General features: G+C 33.6%; 1 protein-coding gene across 7 annotated transcripts in view; it reads right to left on the bottom strand.

The window, feature by feature from the left end:
• The window catches only part of LOC143240752 (spindle assembly abnormal protein 6 homolog), a 60620-nt gene that overhangs the window by 21459 nt on the left and 15388 nt on the right, over positions 1 to 23773 (bottom strand). For all 7 annotated transcript variants that reach the window (XM_076483713.1, XM_076483743.1, XM_076483755.1 and 4 more), the window contains exons 6-8: positions 16798 to 16966; positions 11631 to 11828; positions 5583 to 5699 (exon numbers count right to left, since the gene is read on the bottom strand). In XM_076483713.1, the coding sequence (XP_076339828.1) occupies positions 5583 to 5699; positions 11631 to 11828; positions 16798 to 16966 (484 nt within the window). The remainder of the gene's footprint in view (positions 1 to 5582; positions 5700 to 11630; positions 11829 to 16797; positions 16967 to 23773) is intronic.

Genomic DNA, 23773 nt, shown 5'->3' with positions numbered 1-23773 from the left:
TGGCTTTTGTAGTAATGACAAATCATTCAAATGATTTTTTTTTTAGGGGAATGGAAGAGTTTGCTATAGTAATACACCTATTACTTTAAAAACTAAATGAAATTTACTTTATAATAGAAGTTTTTCAGAAATGTTTCAATTAGACTGTTTTTGTTGCAGCTTGTAATTGGTGATATATTGTAGAAGTATTGAGAATAACTCAGCAACAATCAAAAAAGAAAAAGTTACCCTCTTTTAGAGCTTCTAGAAAAAAGAAAAGCTTGAAATAGGTTAACACAAACTGATGGTGAGGCATGAAATTATGCCGAAGTAAAAGCCATCTTACTTCAAAGATATTGTTTAATTTATATATGTAAAAACGGCTGGTTTGGGTTGAGAAAATTTTTTTATGCAGAAGAGCAAACAATGTTTTGATCTTCTTTGGTAATCGTCAGGTTCACAAAGAAAGACGTAACTGACCGATAGCTGACCACATGTTTGAAGGGGATTGTGCAACCAAGTGTGGGAATGTAGAGGGTGTGCAATGTTGGATTATCTTTATTAATATAGGTATAAAGATGTTCCTTTGCACTGGTTTACTTTAGGCTTGAGTTGTTGTATAAGTAAGGCTTCTTTAATTTTGTGTTTGTTTATGTTTGTTTCTTTATTTAGTATTTGGGTGTTTTCTATGGTTATCTTGTGTTTATTTGATTTGCAGTGTTCAAAAACATGTGAAGGTGACTTTTTATGTTCTTTGAATCTGGTTTCCATTTTTCTACTTGTTTCTACAAAATAGAAGTCGTGGCAGTTATCACATTGTATTTTATAAATAATGTTGGTGTGGTGTTTGTTGGTGGTTTTTACACAGAATAGATCTCAGTTTTGTGCTTGGTTTTTGAATAAGTTTTGTATTAACTGGAATGTCATATTTTGTTGCTAGTTCTTGCCAAATGTTGGTTATTTTTCTGCTGATGTTGGGAATACATGGTATGCAGCAGTATATGGTTTCACAAAACTGTTTAATTTGTTTTTTACTACTCCAGACCTATACCTATACAAACTTTAAGTGCCATTTATGTATTTTTAACAGCACGATTTTCTGTATTTTTTTCATTTACTAGGTCAAATTTATTCCATAATGGCAACATTAATCAAGTTTTAAACTCAGAAATAAATGTCAAAGAAGCCTGTTACTATAAACTATTATTTAAGAAAATTGAATCAATGACATCAGGGCAAATTGATTTATTGTGTCAAGATTTTTATTTATAATTATTGCACAATACTTATGCAATAAAAATAAGAGGTTTGTTATAGCTTCTATCATAACTTGTTGTTTCTTTCATTCAACTATTCAAAATCACGTGAATATTAAAATAAGGGAAATTGTTAGTTCAACTTAGTCAATGTAAAAGCTCTTAATTATCTGAAAAAATTAAGAAAAATTCCTCCATAAGAAAATAACCACTTCCAAGAGAAAAATAAAAACTTAAAGTTCTTTAATTTTTGATATGATAATCACTATTCACACTATTTCAGTGTAAAATAACATTCAAATTGTAATTCTTGAAAGTAATTTTGCAATGAAATAGCATATATATCTCACTGAAACTAATATAAATAATACTTACATTATCAAGTCTTATTTATAAAAGTTATTTACTCCTTTCAAAAATTACGCATATATGTTTCAAAAAGAACTCTGCATGTTGGGACAATGTACACTATGCAACTCAATTTCTTTCAAATTACCAACCTTTACTTTTGTAAAATGAAAGTAAACAGTAATTACCCCAACAAAGGAAAATCAAGGCTGGAGAATACACTTTATGTACTTCCTTCATAAAACATACAATAAACTAAAACTATATAAATGGATTATTTGGAAGCATGTGACTACACATGCTGAGTAATTCAATTGATCAGACAACAAAATATAAGTGACAAGAACATCAATAAATGTTTGTAAAATACTCAATTAACTGAAATTATGATTAATTGATTACCATCATGAAAACAACCACCTAATCAAAATTGAGATTTCTGATTATATAATACTTTTTTATTATTCCTACTATCTAAGTAATTGAAATATTGACATTATGTTCATTATTAAGTACAAAGGTATAAAATATGGGGGATAATGGCTCATCATGAGAGATCTTGGGTTTGATTTTTTTTTTTTTGTGCACTGCATATTTAAGAACCTCATTCAAATAATTTTATCATGTTTTCGAGACCTCCACCATCCCAATGTCTAACATGGAGAGTGTCAGCAGAGGTAAGTATTATTGGAAATATATTTTCAATTTAGGAAAATGTAACTTCCGAAATATACATACTTCCAGTGATACTAATAACTAGAATCCCACACTGAGAAGGTGGATGGATTCATGAAGGCATTATCCATACAAAGAATTTGCACAGGTCATGGGTGTACCAAATTCAGAATAGATATGCTCTTCCACTGTTCTTAAGTCTTGTATCAGGGATGGAATTCTACACGAGTGATCATGATCCTACAGGTAAGCCCCAACCAGATAGTAGAAGTTTCACTGTGTAGAGTTGAAATTAAGGGGTTTTTGTCCTCCATATGTGGGATATCTACCGAAAGTATCCCAGCCCGTTTTTGAGCCTTCCATGCTATGTGGCAAGCAGGATTCCACCACGGACGAGAATCTCGTGGAAAACGTGTCGAGGTTTTAGGAATACACTGAGCAGCTGTTTGTAGAATACAGTCAGTTACCGCTGCTACACAATCATCTATTAATGGCTCATTCACAACAGCAGGATCAAGTTCTGCGAGAGCAGTGAAAGTGGACCAGTCTGCCTGATCCAGCTTCCACAGGGGCACGCAGGTAGGGTAGCATCAACCACAGCGAGTCTCTCTCAAAAGTATAGGAAAATGATCACTGCTTAGTTGATTATTGGCAACCCTCCATGAAAAATCAGAGAATAATGAAGGGGAGCAAACCAAGAGATCAATAGTGGTAAAGAACTGACTAGGTGCATGAAAATAAATGGAAGAACCAGTATTGAAAAGAGAAAGATTGTGGTCAGAGAGCATACGCTCTACACAGCGACCCCTCTTATCAATAACAGCACTTCCCCAGAAGGGATGATGTCCATTAAAGTCCCCCAGGATTAGAAACGGAGACGGCAACTTTTCAACGAGAGCATCAAGGTCTGATTGATCATGTGTCTCTCCAGGGGACAGATAGAGAGAACAAACAGTGATGGTATGACCTAAGGAAACACAGATGGCTACAGCCTCCAAGGGTGTGTTGAGTGACAAAGACAGGGTGGGCACATGCTGATCAACCAATAGTGCCACCCCTCCATGTACTCGTCCATCACACAGCCTGTCATTTCTGTACAGAGAAAACTGCCAAATGGTGACTGTATCAGCAGGCTTTAGAAATGTTTCTTGTAAGGAAAGACATACAGAATGGTAGGAAGCAATCAGTGTTTTAATATCATCCAGATTAGAAAGTAAAACCTCAACAGTTCCATTGTATCAAGGTGACCATTTTTAACGATGGGTTGGCAAATTGGCTGGAGAACCTTTCTGTTTACAACCACGTTTTTTTTCCTTGCTGTCCTTTGTTGGAGGAGGTCTATCGACCTCCATGGATCCTGCCCTGGGTCAATTGGGCAGGTCTTTGTTCTTGGAAGGGGATTCCAGTGACTGAGGATGTGAACGAATGATTGTTTTGCATCTTGGGGTGGGAGAAAAAGATGTATATGAAGAAATACCTGTATTTGAAACTAAAGGATGTGGATCTTTAGGTTTGTTGGAATGTATGAGAGGAACAGAGATGGGTGTGAAAGTAGATCCATCAACCTTTTTAACCATGGAGGTCAAAAGGCTCTTCATTTGTTTTGAAAACGATTCTCTTGGAGGCACAAAAATCTGTCTGCACTCCCACTGTGGTTGTGAAACGAAGTGCAGCAGCATATGTCCAAGATGGAGTGGCTGACAGCAATTTCCGAGCCTCAGGATAACTAATGTTATGAGTCGTTTTCAAGCGCTGCACCTCTTTTTGCTCCAACCATTTTGGGCAAGAACAAAAGTATGAAGGGCGAGAACCATTGCAGTTGACACAATGTGGGTCCGTGTCATTCTCATAGGCATCGTGGTCCTTGCCAGCACAACAAGCACATGTCAGGGAACCACGACATGACGTCTTAGAGTGGCTGAACCTCTGACATTGGAAACATCGGAAAGGGTTTGAAACGTACGGCTGTACCCTGCAAATTAGATAACCTGCCTTGATGGTGGCAGGTGCACATGGTGATGTAAATGTCAAAACGAGGTTATTTGTTGGTAGTGTAACTCTATCTTTGCAAGTGGAGATGTGTCTCACTGCAAAAACTCCTGGAGTGGAGAGACCAGCGAGAACCTCTGACTCTGGGACGTTCTTCAAATCCCTCTCAACAATAACTCCTCGTGATGAATTCAAGGTAGCATGAGGGGTTACCTCAATAAGTATATCCCCAATTGCCTTTGAATTCAAGAGGAGTTCACTGTGTTTGGTTGTGGATTTTTCAACCAATATGTCTCCAGATCAAAGCTTCTTTATGGACTTTGGAGAGCCAGCAAGACCCTCTAGTCGCTTCTGAATAAAAAAGGGGAACATATGCCCTGAAGGTTTTTCTGAAAGAGAATGTAATATAAGAAAATGACATACGTGTGTTACAGATGTTGAAGATTGCTGCTCAGAGTCTTCAAGACATGGTCGTTTACCTATTGACTGTTTTTTCACTATTTTATTTAATCTTTTTGAAGGAGGATCCATAGGAAAAAGGAAAATTTCAGTATCCACTGACCACATCCACCATGGAGCCCTACGAGGGGACGCACAACAATGCCATGCAAGGACATTGCAGCAATGCCAGGGTTTCGTGAGCACTATACCCAAACACCAGCATCAGACACAATGTCCACAATGCCCGTTGAGAACTTCCAACACTGGTACTTGGTTGACCAGCCAATTGACCCAAGGGGGACCACCCAAAGGCTGCCTGTCTACAGGAATTCAAGGCCAAAGTGGTGTGTTAGGGTTGGACCCCTCAACCACCAGGATCCTCTCCTCCCCTTCACGTGTTTGCAGTGCGTGGATGTTTTAGATCCCAGAAAAGGTAAACTGAAAGAACAGAACCTTCCCTGGGAGGTCCCCTCACCACGTACAGGAATCCACACCAAGGGGTTGTAGCAACAGAATGGCAAATTCCATACTATAGACTTACAATCCACACATTAATCATGTAGGCCACACCTGGACCCTTTATAATTAATAAAAAAAAATACACATGTATTTTTCCTCACATCAACTTGGTGACCTTTCATACAATACAATTTGTCTGTCCTTTATTTTAGTGAGACTTTTAAGTATTTAACTGTAAAAGGTAATGGAAAATTAAACAATATTGATTGATAAGTGTTAAATATATGTAAGGCATTAAACTAAATCTAACAAAAATAATAAACAAAGTAATTCTGATGTGAAAAAAAAATTACAATTTTGATGGATAAACAATTTCTAGTAGTTCTTTAGATTTCAGGAATTTACACTGTGAAATAGATGCAAATAACAAAAAACCTTGTTTAAGGAATCTAGCAGAGATATTCTTGTTTCCAGTTGCTGTTTCTGTTTCTTATATGTTTCTTCTAAACGTATTTTCTCTTGTTCCAACTGGTGATCTGCCTCTCGTTGAATCTAAGAACCAGATGAATTTGAAGTTACACAGTTTTATAAAAAAAAAAAAGTTATATGATGTTTATACTGTTAAAGCTACCTAACACTGTCACAAACTGTAGTTTTGTAAGTTGTCGAAAATTTGTTATTTGAAGTTACATAACACCTACAGGTAAGTGTTTATAGCAAATGTTGAAGAAACAAATATAATAATCTTTTATTGTTACGTGGCCTGGATCTTGCATTACTTTTACTAAATTAACAATAACAGAATTCTGCTAACAAAAGCATTACTAGTGTCTGAAATGGGATATAAATCAGAGGAAATGCAGACAAAAGCCTCAGAGAAACCTCCCCAAAAGTATTGTTATACATGTAGGAGACATGGTTATTACAGTCAAGACTAAGACATTAACAGCTATTATTAAACCAATAGAACAGAACTCGATTAGCTTAAAGGAATAAAGAGCTAACCAGACATCAAGAAAGCTGGAATTAGCTGGATTTATGGGTTTATTTGTTTTTGAATTTCACATGAAACTACAAAAGAGCTTTTGAAGCCATTCCTAATTTAGTAGTGTAAGGTTAGAAGGAAGACAGCTAGTCATCACCACCCACTCTAACTCTTGGGCTACTCTTTAATCAATGAATAATGAGACTGACCATCACATTATAATGTTCCCACAGCTGAAAGGAAGAGCATGTTTGGTCTGATAAAAATTCAAACCTGTGACCCTCAGATTACAAGTCGAGCACTTTAACCACCTGACCATGCCAGGCCATGAATTTATGGGACAAAGTTCAGCTTTTGTACATCCCAAATGAAATAAGCAAGTCAATTGTTTTACTGATAAAAACCTTGCAGTATGTTGATTGATACTGGTACTGGTTCTACAGTTACAACTATTTGATTCAATTTAGTAACAAATGGTGGAAAATTGCCTGAATAAATAAAGTAAGAAGTAATGATGTTAAAAAAGATGAACATAAAGCTACAGCAAGAGAAAACTTTGAAGTTACCTTTACTGTATATTTTATATATACAAAGTCAAGTTGTGTAATTTTTTTGTCAAAAACAACAGCTGCATATAATATAAAAAAAACAAACCCTTTATTCAGTCCAGTTAGTCTTTTTTTGCTTAAATCCCATATGCCCATGTGATCATGAAAAAGCATGAATTTATTTATTTTTCCAGTACAGTCAAATATTTCTAAACTGTATGTCTTCAGTTTTTCACTCAGCTGCTGTAAACAGCTTAGTCAGTGAAACTGTTTCCGACATTTTAAACCTTCGTCAAAACTTTGTCAGTTATCAACAGTTTAGTACAATATATGATGCATCATAGATGCAAAGTTCCTTTAAATTCTTAGTTGGAAATTTGAGCATCCATGGCTGAGAATTAATAGCAAAGTCAAAACTGTGTTTTGGGACTTTTGTAATAAAACACCAGTGGTTAATTCATTTACAACTGGATCACACAATTTTTAAAAAAAGAGTCATGACATTTATGCAATAGAAAAACAAACATAAAAAGCCAATAAAGTTAACATTTTCCAATACTAAACTGTTTCCAAATGATATTACTGTGCTGTAACATTCAAACACATGGCAACCCTCCAGCAATAGAAGTGTGACACACCCCCTCCGAGTGCAGCTGAATCCCTCCATACTGACTGTTCAATTATTACTCTGATATTAGGCATGACAAGATGCATTGGATGAATCTCAGGCAGTGCCCATGTGTGCAAACCTTGTACACATCAAACACTAGGCATATAGTAGAAAGAGGAAACAAAATGTGATGGTTCAACCCCAGTCCAAAACCTGTCAGCAATTGAAATTTTTCATCCAGCATGCAGTAAGAGGAGGGTTCTAACCAATCATATGCTTATCCAACACCAGACCTCCTACAAGCAGATGTCCAGGCAGCAGTAGAAGATGAGAATTGTGATGGATCATCTCAAGTCAAAAACAAGGTAACTTCTAGAATTTTTTGTCCATTCTGCAGGAAGAGGAGGATTTACAAAACTATACCAACAGAATGCTATTGCAATACTCTCTTAATTAGAACTGGTAACACTCCTGTACCTAACTAGAAGAAAATGTTGGGAAGCCCAAAGGAATGGAACACCTTAAAGTCTGTGCAAGAGTGACCACAGAATTCTATTTTGAAAGCAGGTCACTCCAGATATATTGAAACAGAACAAGAGAGATAGGTAACAATAATGACACTGCTCCACTCATGATAATTCATGGACTTGTTTAGAAAGGAATACACTGCAAGAAAACCTCTAGTGGTTTTGTGGATCACCTTTATCTAATCAATGAGCATTTCACACCAAAATGGCTGAATGGTGCATATTTAAAGCTAAGTATACTCTATATACCACTTAGTGGGGTTTTGAAACATAGAAATAGGTTTCTGTAAAATCAAGATAAACAGAAAAGAACCTTAACCAATCAGAACTGGCAAGGTGTATGTAGAATGATAACAGGAGGAAGTTGATATCCCAAAGAAGAGAAAGTCAAACAAAGAAGAGAATGAGTAACAAAAGTATGCAGGGCAGTCCACATGCATGCCTGCTCGCATAATCTCTTTCAACATATGACAGAAGTACACAGCCAGAGAGAGAGAGTAAAGTGTTGAATGTTGTGAGAGGAGACCTAAAAGAGTCAAGCTGAATCTATATCCAATAAAGCATAGGCCAGATGAATAAACTGTCAAAGTATTCCCATGAAGGTAATGGGAAAAATATCTTGAGGAAATGAGGAATTCCAAATACTAATTACATGGAAGCATAAACCATGAAATGAAGAAGTGTGGGCAAATGACAAAGAACCACATAGGTGGAATAAAGAAAACAATAGGCATAAGAATGAGAATAAAAATGGGAAATATATAAAAAGTAAAACAGAAGTGAACATGTAGTCATCTTCATGAGCCACAGACATTTAAGGGAGCAAGGAAGAAACAGGACTTATGTGAAACATTGTACAAAAAACAAGAGACTTAAGGTACTAGGAGAAGAAGGGTAAGATAGAGAACAGCATTCAGGTCCAGTCAGGAAGGGCTGCAACACAAGGAGAAAGAAAATGGCAAAAAAAAATGAAAGAGTACAGAAAGGACAGGAGAGAAATATGCATGATGATAATGGGAAAACCCAAAAGTATTAGGTAAAGTTGCTCTGTAACCAGCAGTGTTTGAAAGTGGTAATCCTTGGTGAAACAGTTATATAAAACATTCAGAAAAATGGGAATGGCAAAAATCAGGATACAGAGTTCAACTACAGAACGTGTGTCATTTTTTATGGGTAAACAAGAAGGAAGGCTACATGTGGAAAAAAACCTGAAACATCTTAAAAAGGGACTGGAAAAAAACACAAGAGGTTTTCGATAACACTATCAGATGGAAGAGAGAGTAGTGAGGTTGAAGACTCGGGGAACAAGAAATATTTAAAGGAAGAGGAGAAGTGGACCTGTGAAGGTTAAACAGAGGAAACCGCATCCAGTCCCTTGAGAGCTATCATTAGAACTCAACACAAAGTGTCCTGAATGAGAGAAAGAAAATGAGGGAAAAAACAAATAGGGAGCTTGGCACAGAGAAAATAGTTGGTAGAGTCCTGACTGAATGCACCCACAGATCAAACTAAGAGAAGAGGAAATAAGGAAGATAAAAAGGGAAGGATGGTGTTGGATAAATGGCAAAGCATCTAAAATAGGAGTTCTCAAATGTCAGCACAACTGCTTTAACACTGGAGAAATGAGGGTTCACTCAAAAATTGGCAGCTTGGCAGGTCTCGAGAGACAATCCATGACTGCATTCAGTGCACCTGAAATATAACAAGATATTAGATGTACTTGAGCAAAACAAGAGCCGAGAAATGGAGATCAAGAATATGGTAACAGAGAGAGCAAAGCTTAGTGTCCTTCTGGTGACTGATGGAGGAGACAACTGCAGAGTATAGTGTATTATCACTAGACATCCATAAACTGTCATAAGAAAATGATACAAAAGATAATGAGATGTATATGACATGATAATTGTTACAGGACCACAGATACAAATTCACATGAGAATCAAGACATGCTTTTCATCAAGGCATCTGGAAAAAGATGGAAACTCAAATGAGTGGAAGGAAGAGATACACCTTCTACAGTATTGGCTCTGTCATGTCACCAGGTGAAGTCTTTGGGTAAGGAAGGAGGAAAGTTAATAATGGAGAACAAGAGAGTCCAAGCACAGTTCCAGTTATTAAGTAGAATTTATTATAGACAATGCAAATGAGCATAACCTAAAAGGATACAGGAATCTATTGAAGCCCAAGGCCTCAAAAAAGAGAGAATCTACTACAAATTGAGAGGAGGAGAAAATAGGGCATGGAAACTAATCATTCCCTGTCCCTCAAAATAAACAGAAGAAAGTGGAGATCTAAACTGAAGAACACCTAAATTAATCATAACTAAATAAAAAAGAGAAGAGGACAGCTAGAAGGCTTTTTGGGATGGAGCTAAATCAGAAAATAAGTATCTAAGATGTCCTCCTCCATCATCCTAAAAACTAGAACAAAAGATCACTGTAAGGTGAGAAAAATCCCTATGGTAAATCAAGAGAGGTCGAGAAACTGACTAAGATAAGAAGTATCTACAACTGAACATCTATCTATAGATTCCTTGGGAATCACAAATAGATGGAAATAAAATCCTGCAAAAGGGCAAAATACTCAAATGAATATTGACTGTACCCATAAGGTCTAATACTGGCAAGAAACAAGATCCCTTGCAGATAAGGGAAAATACTGGGAACAGGATAAAAGTGAGAAGGAGAGGAAAAAAACTAAAGAATAAGGCTCTAGAGCAGAACTTCCCAGTACCAAACATTCAACCAAAAGCAGAGAGCTAAACTCTCTAAATTGAAATAAACAGGCTCAACTGACCTTTAGTCTACAGGACAGTCAAAACCAAGACAGAGTACTGAAACCTATAACAGGTGGGAAGATGGATGGAAACAGTGGAATGAGAATTGATAACAATAAGAGATGAAAGAACAAGAGGACATGAGACAGAGAAAGGCAGAGAAGGAATACAGAAGAAATGGTAAACCCATGAGGATTAGGAATAACACTGGCATTCAGCCTCAATATATGCCTACAGAGAAATAAGTATCACAGGCAAATGAAAAGAGCCTGACAGATACATATGAGAGAGACAGGAGGTAAGTGCTCAAGTAAAAAGGGCATCAAACTCTCAAAAAATCTGGGAAGAGATCAACCAAACATAAAGTGATAAGGTCAAGGAAGATAAGCATGCTACTGCAGAGGAATGATGTACTAACACTGAAAGAAAGTGAATGGAGAAAACAATTATGGCAAACGTTAGTGTGACAAATTTACTATTATATGTTTATTTTAATACCTAAGTTTGTTTAATGTTTGATGCATGTGACATACATTGTTGGATGTGTATAGCACAGCAAAGTCTCACCTGTTCTCTAACTTTGCAGAATATTCTTGATATTAAGAATCAAGAATATTCATTTTACAAAAACGCTAGCATGTCTTTGAACACTGTTGAATGTTTGAAAATCTTGTCTTAAAATATATTAACCAATGAACTGAAAAACAGAACACAATATGTTTTTGTCACTACAGTCAGTATACTATAAGCATTAATTGGAAGCTATAATTGTGATTAATGCTTATTAATTGGAAAGCTACAGATATTTGACCAGGAGAGTTTATAGATTTTGAACATCACAAACCATTCAACTTCAGACATTAGTATTTATACAAGGAAATTAGGTATCTTCCTCAGTAAAAAGTGAGCTTGTAAACCACATTAAGCCAAACAAGAAGCAAATGTAAGAGTTAAACTTCAAAGAAATTATCTTTTTCTTCTATATGATAGAACACTTCCATGTAATCATGCTGATTTCAGAAATGATCAAAACAAACCTTTCGATTCTTTTCCTGATGATCACTAAGTTCTTCCTGATGTTTGAGCTTCAGCTCAGTAATTTCTGCCTTTGTTTGTTCTTTAAGCAGCTCTAGTTCTTTGGTACGAACTGAGAGAGAATGCTGACATTGTTGTAACCTTTCCCGGTACTCCGTCTCCGTATTAAACAGACGAGTTTCAAGCTGTTCCTTTTCATCCTAAAACATTTCAAATATTCTATTATTAATTATAATAACAAAGCAACATTTACTAAAGACATTATCATGAACAGAGTTTCATACTCTAAACTGAACTGGTGTTGAACACATTTTTAATGGAGACATAAGCATTTGTAAAACAAAGTACTTTAAGATGGGTGATAAAACCTTTCATAAATGAATTTTAACACTAACAGATAAAATACTTAGAATATAGAAATCCTGAGATTGTGCATACATCTAATGAACAATAAGTTTATTAATTTCTGGAAGAAGAAGAAAAAACAAAGCAGCTTAAACTTAAAAAATTCTAATATTCATGAAAAGTGGCTGATTGTACATTTTCCAAAAAACAATAGCACCCAATTACTCTAGAACATTTCACTATGCCAATTATCCAGATATCTACTTGTATCACAATTCATTATTTTGATAATAAATTTTGTTGAATTTTACAAACAGTTTTGTTTATTGAATAAGTTAATATACAATTATGTTACAGCAGGTTTTTCTCTTGGTTGAAGACAATTTTCCAGGATGTTTCAGCCATCTTTTTTAACCATTTATAACCTTGCATCATTCCTCATATCTACCCCATCTTCACTCTTTTTTTTAATACTCTAATTTAACTAACCACATTTTAATTATGCTAGTTGTTGAATGAAAGGATTAACTGTTACAAAATCAGGTAATGCATTTCATAAAGTGACAATTTTTCAGGATTTTTCCCAGCCTTTAAATTGATTTTAAAAATTTCAAGCTTTAAAAAGACACATGGGACCACTTCACAGCTCAACACTAGCTCCACATCTAATGCTTGTGAATTTTTACAGCTGAATTAATTTTTAGACATTGTGACAAATTTCTGGTGTCTCCTAAAGCCAGTAATTAGAGTAACCTTTAACTACTTTGCAAGATATCAGCAATCATTAATTTCAATGAGAAAAGTTAAATATAAACAGCATTTGATAAGTTACATTCTGCATAACACAAGGTTGCAAATGCTGCCATATTGACTGAAGTGGTCATAGTTTAGTAGCACACTGTGAACTTGTCAGTTGATCTAACAAAACTATGTTATGTTGATTAAAAATAAAAAACAAGTAAAATTCAGTCAATAGAAATTAACTTTTATCATCCAATTCTGTAAAAAAAAATATCCCACCAGCCCCATGGACTGTTTGGTGAGAGCTGTTTTCAGCCCTCATACATTTTTTAAATATGAAGGATTTAACTTCTACCATAAATCATCTAACCTCATTATTATACAGATACTCAGAACACTAGTCAACATCCTTTTGTCCTTACTTACTTGTTACTGCCAACTATTTTTGGCCTCCAATTAAAAAATATATTAGTTTAAAGCTTTAAACCATGCTTAATGGTCACCCATATTTAAAAATGTTTTGGTATGATTTAACATAATTTTTATTCTCTGAATAATCAACCTAAATAGTATCAATGATTGCTTTGTTTTTCTGCAACCTTCAGGTTCTTCTTTCAAAATATTTAGCTCTCCCACAACAAGGAATAGTAATTTCCTAATTTTTTTTGCTTGTTATACATTTCTATGTATTACACGTATTTACTAAAGTTATAATTTTCCTACGCAGAAAATGTATTTCTGATAGATACATACCTTCTCCTACATAAATAGCTATTCTCATTCATTACTGCCTTCTATTATGCTGAAAAACATTTTTATACATCCCACAAGCCTTGTATCTCCTCTCCATTGGAACTGACTGATTCCAATACAACCTTCACACAAATCATTTGTCAACTCTCTAACAATAAGAGTGTAACATTTCTCTTGATGCCTATGACTCCATCTATTCAAATCTGCCAAACTATCACAAGTTTTGGCAGAAGACAGAAGCACAGTGGGTAGGAAGGGGGGGTAAGTGTGAGAGGAGTTTAGCACCTAAAAGAAATACATTTTTGATAATAGAAAATTATAAATTCTAACATGGTACATTACCTTCCTCTCACATAAATAACTAGAATCTCACACTGAATAGCTGGAAAGACCAGTGGGAGGAAATGAAAGTATCCTTTATGCTAAGGTTGGATAGTGATCCAAACTAACTCTATGTAACTCTATCCCAGAAAATATAAAAGTGAGTAAAAATTAAAAGAATGTATCCTAGGTGCAGAATAGCTAGGGAACTACAGATTGTACATGGCAAGTCAACTATAATCCAAAACCTGGTGGGAACCAGAATCCATGTTAAGATAGGAAAGAGGATCAAATCACTGGAAAGTGAACTACAATCCAAAACCCATAACACTAGGAACTGACATTCATGGGAAAGTAGGAAAGAAAATTATACTAGTGGTAAACCATCTACAAACTAAAATTCAGCCATCTAATGGGGATAGAAAAGAGGATCATACTGTCTTCACCTCAATATCATGAAGCTGAAGGGAATCAGGAATCCCCAAACTCATGAACATGGTACATGTTAACATGAGAAAGTGAGAAATTAATCCAGGAACCCAACATCTGGGTATTAAAAAGATGTCTGTATAATGTAAATTATCTTCCACAAAAGTGAAATTCAATAGAACTGCCCCAAGCACAGTAACATCCTCAGAATAATGATCATTGAGGGATAGCAGAATGGGAAAAACTATAATAATCTGCAAGTACCTCCACTGTAACCCACAACATGGATAAAGTAATAAAAGTATAAATGAGGGAGGAATATAAACATCTGTAATACACGTGTGAGGACTTGTGTTGACTGGTTCAACTCTGAATTCAAAACCCAGCCACTGGAAACTGACATCTACATGGGAGGTAAGATGAGAAATCCCAAATAAAGAGGTGAACTGCAAGTCTGACAGTTCAATTCTGTTTATATTTGTATCAGAATTGAAGATATCATATCACCTATACCACCAGAATACCACTGCCATACTGTCAACTGAATTTGTTTTATAATCATTTCTATAGTTTTTCGTTTGTTTCTTTTATTTAGTATTTCATTAAACCATCCAGGAGAATACCTTCCTGGTCCACCACCTCAGCAGCTTGGAAATAAAAAGTGGTAAGAACAATCAAACTCTACTATAAGAAAAGGGTGAAAAAGCATAACAGTGCAACAAGTGACCACCAAACCCTATTTTTAAAAGCAGACCATACCAATTTATTCAATACAAGTTTTACCCATGTAGTACAAAATTCCATCATGAGTCTAAACCTATGTGTTATAGTCAATCAAGCAGACAACAATACTAATGGCAATTAGCCCCCCACTAGTACAGCAGTAAGTCTACTGATGTGCAACGCTAAAATCAGGGGTTCGATTCCCCTCGGTGGGTTCAGCAGATACCCCAATGTGGCTTTGCTATAAGAAAAACACACACTAATGGCAATTACATATACTTCAATCCAGAAACTGCACACCAATTTCAAATTAATCACTGGTACATTATAATATACACTGAACTCTTTCCAACAATTATACATACATTGATCATCTAACTATATGTACATTATAGACCTAAAGGCAAAGTATTATAAATGGGCATGGCACCCATCAAGGATTGAAAAATTTCTTTCTTCCAGTGAATACAGCTGTTAGACTTTGTATTTTCTGTGCAAAAGGCCATGTAGACCAACACTGTCATCTAGACACTCATCTTAATTGCCAGCTGCATGATGACTAAGAGCAAACCACTGCTAACATTATAATTTTTTATTGCACGTGGATCATGCTACACAAAAACTGCAAAGTACTTTTTGGAAAGCTTTTTGAAACAAAATATTTAAAACTTAGATAACATAAGAATTAAAACTATTACATACCCTATAAAGTAAATTTCACTGAAATATATTGATAATAAAGTGGTTTAATTACATTTTGAATGTTATGCAATACACAGTAAGAAGGGAATTTAAAGATAGAGTTGGAAACTATTGGATTAAAAATGACTACAAGGCAGATCAGGTAATTGAGGTGGAGTCAGAAACAACTTGGCAATCATAACCAGTCAACTCAGGTATGCCACTTCTTAGAGACAAAGTGCCATGGACAAGAAGGAAGCCTCCAAAACAGAGGCAAAGAGAAGTCAGTTGTACATTTAATAATGAAAATGAAGTTAAAGACTATGAACATGGCAAACAAATGCTTTCATGATTCTGTCAAAATCATAAGAATCCAAAACAATACCAAAGAGGAGAGCTTGAAATTAGTACATTTGATCCTAGTGAACAAAACTAAAGAAATGACAGGAAGATGGGGTAATAGAAATAAGTAGAAAGATGTCCAAAATATCCATCTTGGTCATCCATAGTCCAGGGGAACCTAACCAATAGTGGGGAAGAAAACCTTCCATAACTGTGGCTGGGAGGAAAGGTTTGTGATGAGACATCAGTCCCTGGTCTTACTAAAGATAACAAAAAGATGAGAATATGTTTTCTCAAGCCCGAAAGATCCAATGCTGTAACCTCAAGATGCAGAATGTGCTGATGAGGTAGGTGGTCTTCTCCAAAGCTCAAGAATTTGTGGCACTGTAGTAATTTATTTAGTGACACTATGGCTCTAAGCTTAGGAAATTAAACTATAGTAATTTCAATGAGAAAAGTTAAATTTAAAAGGTCTGAAGTCATCCAGAAAGACTCAAAAAGTAATGCATTTCTTGTAAACCTTTACAAAATTTGGGCTGAGGCAATAAGAAGAAATTTTACAAAGCACTACTTATTTAAGTGTTAGGTCATGAGAGCACAGCAGACAGTAGTTAAAGTGCAATATTTTCACAGACAACATCAGTATAGGGTAGGGTTGAATATTGATATTTCAGCTCCTCATATACTATGAATAATATTAATTTTAATTTGGTATTTTTTATATGCATTTGGGTTTCAAATTGTTAAAATTAAATTATTTTTTAAATAACAACAAAATGTTTGATAATATACAGGTTGTCATAGAGAAGACTAATGTAGAACTCTCTAACTCACCTTTAGCTTCTTAAGGCAGCTGACCATGTGCTTTTTAACAAACACATCTGATGCTGGAGCAAGTTTTAAGTTCAGGTGGGTCAGGTGTTTGAAAGGATTAGTTTCAATTATATCCAGATTAGCATGGTCAATGCTGGTCCTTCCTTGAAGGTTAAGACTTAACAGAAACCTGTTGCATAAATATAAACACCAATTCTTTATAAGATTTGAGATACAAATGAAACCCTATAATTAACTCTAAAACAAAATCCCAGATGAATGTAGGTCATAAGTGAAAATATAATCCTGATTTTTAAGTATTATATTCATTGCCAACTTCTAGTCTTGAAAGAAGAGTTCTGATGATAACAAACATATTAACCATTGATGTGGAATAATTCTTCAGAGAAAAACTAATGTTGATTACATTTGATCTATTTTGAGTTTGTTCTCAAGGAATTAGTACTGATTAAATAGACATATGCAATAAATAATGACCAGTACACTATTGTACCTTTTAAGCCTAATATGTACATGTATCATATTGGAATGAACACGAATCTGCTTTTCCAAAAATTCAATATAGAAAATTATCCAATTAATCACTGTAGAACAATATTTCTTCCTTGAAATCAAATTAAAGAGAAATTTAACAATACAACAGGAGTTTCATCCTGAAGATTGAGAATGAAAAACACACCCCCAAAACCCACTAATTTATGTTTAAACTCCACATTGCCTTATTTTCTGCAGACAGATTTAACAGAAACCTAAATTATATTTCAACAAAACTCATTATAATTAAATTAACACAAATGCATTTTAAAAAATAAACCTGACAGTCCACAGCATTTCTATCAAACTTCATTTCTTTTTTGGAGATAAATGAAACTGAAAAACATCCATCACACTCAGTTTGTTTGTTTTTTTTTAATTTCGCGCAAAGCTACTCGAGGGCTATCTGCACTAGCCGTCCGTAATTTAGCTGTGTAAGACTAGAGGGAAGGCAGTTAGTCATCACCACCCACTGCCAACTCTTGGGCTACTTTTTTACCAACGAATAGTGGGATTGACCATCACATTATAACACCCTCACAGCTGAAAGGGCAAGCATGTTTGGTGCGAACTGGATTCAAATTCATACCCTTGGATTACAAGTCGAACGCCTTACACACTTGGCTATGCCGGGCCATCCATCATACTCAAATTAACAATAATTCCACAAAGGTAATTTAGATTAACAATAATTCCACAAAGATAATTCAATAGTAATCTGCAACATAAAACAGTTTAATTCAATTCAATATGAGCTCTTGCAGAAATTATATTTATTTTACAAAACATTTCCATTTACAAATTTAAATATCTATCTGTTTTTAAAGCCAATATGAAAGACACTTAAAATTTAAGACTTAAACATTTGTAAATATACTATGCTTAACTCAATCCATACAGACTTGGTCATTTTAACTGAACTTGTAATAACCAATTAATCATGAGTATACATATTATAACTTTTAATATCATGTGTATCTTTAAAACATTTGGCAAATTTTAAGTACACATTAAAAATCTTTAGTGTGTATAAAATCAATTTTTAATTATGTATTTTTTCTAAATATTTGTCCATTAATCAATATATGGAGTCAGTGTTGATTATTTCAAGTGCAAGGTGGTTTTTCATGTTAAAATTATAATTAATTTTACTGATATTAAAATTTTCAAATTTCATTTTTATAAACTCTAAAACTTCCTAAATATCAACATCAAATGTTTTCTTAAAGTGAAACTTCAAGTTCTATGCTGTTTTCTTTACCCTAACTCTACATGGATTCTATGGATTTGGTCAACATTTTAACCACAAAAAAAACACAAAGAAATAACTCTAAATTACTCTTTTTTATATTCTAGACCAGGGATGGGCAACTTATTTTTCATAATGACCACAACTGTGGCTAATGAAAATGTTGGCCTCACTATTCAAAATAAAAAAAAAATTCAATTTCATCAAAATAATTGCATTTCAACTTACCTTCAATGTGAAAATTGATGGGGATTTTCATCTACAAGTTTCATGAAATTTGGCTTAATATCTATGCTCAATGAGCATCTTAGCTCTGCCTCTAAATTTATGTCAGTAAGCTGAGATTTGTATCTACACTCGAGAAAACCTATCACAGAAAATGTTCACTCACACACCCATGTGGATCCAAACAAGGAAAATAATTTTAAAATTGCTATCTTTAGATTTGGAAATTTTCTCATTTATGAGAATAGTGAGCCACATCTCTCTGATAGAACTTTTCAGGGTTAGCATTTCATCTTCAAATCCACACTTATCTATAGACAAAAAAAAAGATATAATTTCCTTACTGAAATTTCATAAGTCAAGTTGAATGTGATCATGCAAAAATTCAAGTATAAATTCCAAATTTTTAAATTCAGAAAAACGTGATTCAAACTTTTGAGATACATTTTTGATCCAGTTTGCATAGAGATCATCTTTATCATCAGAGAAATCACAGTCATTATTATATTTTAGAAAACTATCCAACTTTACAAAATGTCTCAAATCATTCTTTTGTAATTGTTCTGCAAGGTTTAGCTTTAATTAAAATTCATGAATAGATTGTGATCGCTTGCTTATTATTTTACCTCTTCCCTGAAGATTCGTATTCAAATTATTCAAGTAAGCCACCATGTCGCACAAAAAGTGCAAATCACACTGCCACGACAAAATTTCAATTTCAGGGAAATTTTGAATCTTACATTTTTCAAGAAGATACTCTTTCATTTGAGAAAACTAGAAAGTAAATAATACCAAGACTTTTCCTCTATTTAACCATCTTACATTTGCAAAATCAGTAAGATCATCAAAAGTACAGTCACTGTTTTTGTTCAGACTCAACAAACTGTCGATAGATGAGAGAGCTTCCACTTTTAATGTAATTCACAATTTTTACAACAGTGTCCATCAAATTTTTCAATTTATCACTTTTAAACATCTGAGCACAAAAACATTTTCCTGATGCAAAATGTAATGGAAATGTGGCAGCATGGACTTTACATTATTTTCAATTAAATGCTTCTTCAAAAGAGAAACAAATCTTAATTTTGCCCCAGTTATATCGGGAGCACCATCTGTTGTCACAGAGACCAGTTTTTCAAAATCCAGATTGAAATTTTTTTCCAAATGTTTCATCTCATAATCCAGAAAGGCCAAGCATTTCTTCCCTCAGTTGAAGATCTGTAGTTACATATCGAACGCAAAATATCAACTGTGCAGTGTCACTAACATCTATTGACTCATCTAGTGCTAAAGAAAAATACAAACAGTCTTTTAGTTGTTCAAGCAACTGATTTTCTATGTCTTTCACTAACTATCATTCTGCAGACAATTGTTTTTAGACTTAATTGCAAATTATTTAGCTTTTGAAGAATCTTTTACTTTTGAACCATAATTCTCTAACATAATTTCAATGACCACAGTCAATATTTCTTTTACTAAATCAGCATCAGAAAGCGATTTATTTTTCTGAGCTAAAATTAGCTACTTTATAGCTAACTAACGTAACTATTTCTGTCAATCATAAAAATCTTTTTAGGCCTCCTTTTTGCTCATGAAGTTGTGCTTTTGGACAGCTAATTTCATTCATATGATTTTTGCTATCAACTGGAAATTTTACATCAAATTCATTGTGAAAATTATTAAAGTGTTGCTTAAGGTTGTATACTTTATTATTCCTAAAAATTTTGTTACACAAAAGACACACTGGCTTATTATTTGCTTCAATCACTACAAATTTCAACTCCCAACTTTTGTTAAATTCTCGTTTCACATTTTTCCAATCATGTGTCATTCTCTTTTCAGCAGTAATTCCAGAATCAATTAAATTACACGTATTTTCTGAGTGTTCACCATCACCTGGATTCTTTCGTTTTTGAATTATCCACTTATCCATATTATGGGATTAAAAACAAAATATATTTAAGCACTTGAAAGTTGCACAATAAAAATGTTTGCAAATGCATGCAAAACAACACACAATAACAAACATCTAAGCCAGATGTTACAAAATGGGCAGAGTCTATGGTAGTGGTAAAACACATGACATTAGCAATGACGTGAGGCAGTTCAGTTGCTGATTGCTAAATTTGTGATAAAAAATAAATGATGGAAAAAGTTAATTCCTAAATGATGGTTCTAGCCAACAAGTTAATGTTCTAGTGAACAGATTGTTAAGAGAAATTTACAGTTGTTTATTCTAAATAGACTAAGACTTGTAACAGTCAGCATTTGTTTGTATTTAATTTTATTGTTGTATTGCTGTTTGAACCCATTACAAGTGCTAAAGTTACTCTACTGAAGGACATAATGCCACTCACACATCTTAGTTACATTTATAACCACTGGTTAAAAATATTCTCAAAAAACAACTGTATTACTTAAATTTTACAGTTTTTTGCTGTCAGTTGCTAAAGAAATTTAAGTCTACTTTCTTGAAGTTACTGTACTGGTATATTTTAAATTTTTTTAAAGAATGCACATAAGGACATGGAATAACAACATTCACAAAACAAATAGTTCCTATTACTATTTTTATTATTATTTGGCTTTTCAGTTTAAGTACAAGTCCACCAACTTATTTCCTTTAAGTACTACTCATACTCAGTCTGAATTTAGTGAGAAAGTTTTCAATTAGAAGATAAAATAGCTAAAACCATATAATGTGAATAACATATAATTATACATAATAAGTAAATTAAAACTCTGTCTTTCTATTGGTTATAAGTGATGTAATAGAAAATGTCATCAGGAATTATTAGCAACTTGTTAAGAGGATGTGACAAGTTGGCACTGCAAATGGGTCTTTCTAATTTATGTCCAATGAACAAAGAAATTTTGATCTCAGTAGATCAGAGAGGGATGTTCAAATAAAATAAGTTTGTTTTTGTTTTAGAATTTTGTGCAAAGGTACTCAAGGGCTATCTGCACTAGCCGTCCCTAATTTAGCAGTGTAAGACTAGACGGAGGGCAGCTAGTCATCACCACCCACCACCAACTCTTGAGCTACTCTTTTTTATTAATGAATAGTGGGATTGACCAACACATTTTTATGCCCCCCCCCCCCCATGGTTAAAAAGGTGAGCATGTTTTGTGCAATGGGGATTTGAACCTGTGACCCTCACATTACAAGTTGAACACCTTAACCCACCTGGCCATGCCAGGCCAATGAAATAAGAGGATGGGCAAAATGTGGTGAACAAATGTCAATTCTCATACAAAGGGAGACTGAGGATATATTTGAAAATCCTTACAAAATTAAAAAAATTTATATGTATCAAAAATTTACTTTAGTAGTTAAGTTTATTAGCTATGTATATTCATTTATAATTATGAAAAAGTAGTTTAAGCTTTAAATTTAACTCTAAAAAGGTTGGGAGATAAGCACTTTGAATCAAATATTGCAAGAACATTTAGAAAGCAACAAATTTCTGAAATTTAGAATTCATGAAAAATCTACAAATTATCACGTTTAAGTCACTAAACTTAATTTTCTTAAATAAAATTAATCTCAGCTTTCCCTTGCATTATATTACAATTAACAATTTTACTTTGACCTCACTTAACTTTAACCATCTTTCTTCAGAAGTCATTAGGTTTTACTATGTTACATTTAAAATTTAATTAAACAATTTTACCATTGATGTGTTCTCATTAATTTGAAATTATCACCTATATTATAATTCAAAATTCTATACAAGTTTTTTTTTTTTTTTATTTGAAAACAAATCTTTATACACAAATACTTAAATTTCAGTTTTATTGTGACATGATGCACAACTGACCACAGATCTTAACATTTTGTCTCTATTACTTGAATGACATATCACATGTACTACACATGTATCTCTGGATCAAATGTACTAGTACAGTGCTGTTTACACATTCTTAATCAAAACTTTATCAGCTCAACAAAAAAGAATAAATTTGTTCACTGGTTGACAGTAACCATACCCAACTTTTTATTTAGATATCATATTTCAAGCACCATGTACTTATTTGATTAAAATGTTATAACTAATAGAAGGACATAATTTTAAACCACAGTGTTCCAATTATTATTTTAAAGCAGACATACAACAGCTGAAGCACTGTATGCTGATTTCATCCTCACTAACACTTAGTGTTTTGTTGTTTTTCACCTGGATACATATTAGTATGATACATTAAATTGTATTTAGATATTAAAAATTAGTTATTTATGTTTTAACATTAATATCTGAATGGTTTAATCACTTTTTAATATAATCCAAACTTCACCCCATTTAAATAGGGTCAATAAGTTGAATAAGTGCAAAAGGGTTTCACAACTTTGCCAAAGATACAGTAATATGTCTTAAAGGCACCTGTTGGCATGTTTTGACAAAAAAGTAATGAACCATAAAGGAAGAAAATAAAGCAATATAAATAAACTATAAGTGAAAAGGTAAACATAAAAAAAAAAAGATATTTGAAGATTAGTGAAGGAAAAGTTAAAAAGATGTACATATTTCTGTCTCTTAATTTTAAACATTTCATTGCATTATACAATGATGACAATACTTAAAGTTACTGATAATAACAAGAACGAAAATATAAACATTTACTCTAAAAAATCTTTTGATACTCACTTAGGAAGTTTTTAAATTTATGCAAACAAAATTTGAAAACTATGAAATAAAAAAACTATTTTTATACTGTACATGAAATTCACCTTGCACTTAAAACAACTCAGAATCCAAGTATAATACATAAATAAATAGAAATAGTAAAAAAAAAATTATTTTTTTAACTACATCCCTTTAGAAAAGTTCATTTCATATTTCAAACAATTTTATCCAATAGTTTTACTTCTGAAATGAAATTTAAGTTAGTCACATAAACTTTTACAATGTAAGTAGATCAATGTGAAAGGGTTAAATCAAACCCAAGTCTTTGTTAAAACCAAATTCA

Source organism: Tachypleus tridentatus, chromosome 2, assembly GCF_004210375.1.
Source record: "Tachypleus tridentatus isolate NWPU-2018 chromosome 2, ASM421037v1, whole genome shotgun sequence".
NCBI classification, from domain to species: domain Eukaryota; kingdom Metazoa; phylum Arthropoda; class Merostomata; order Xiphosura; family Limulidae; genus Tachypleus; species Tachypleus tridentatus.
This window is presented reverse-complemented; position numbering and strand designations above follow the sequence as displayed.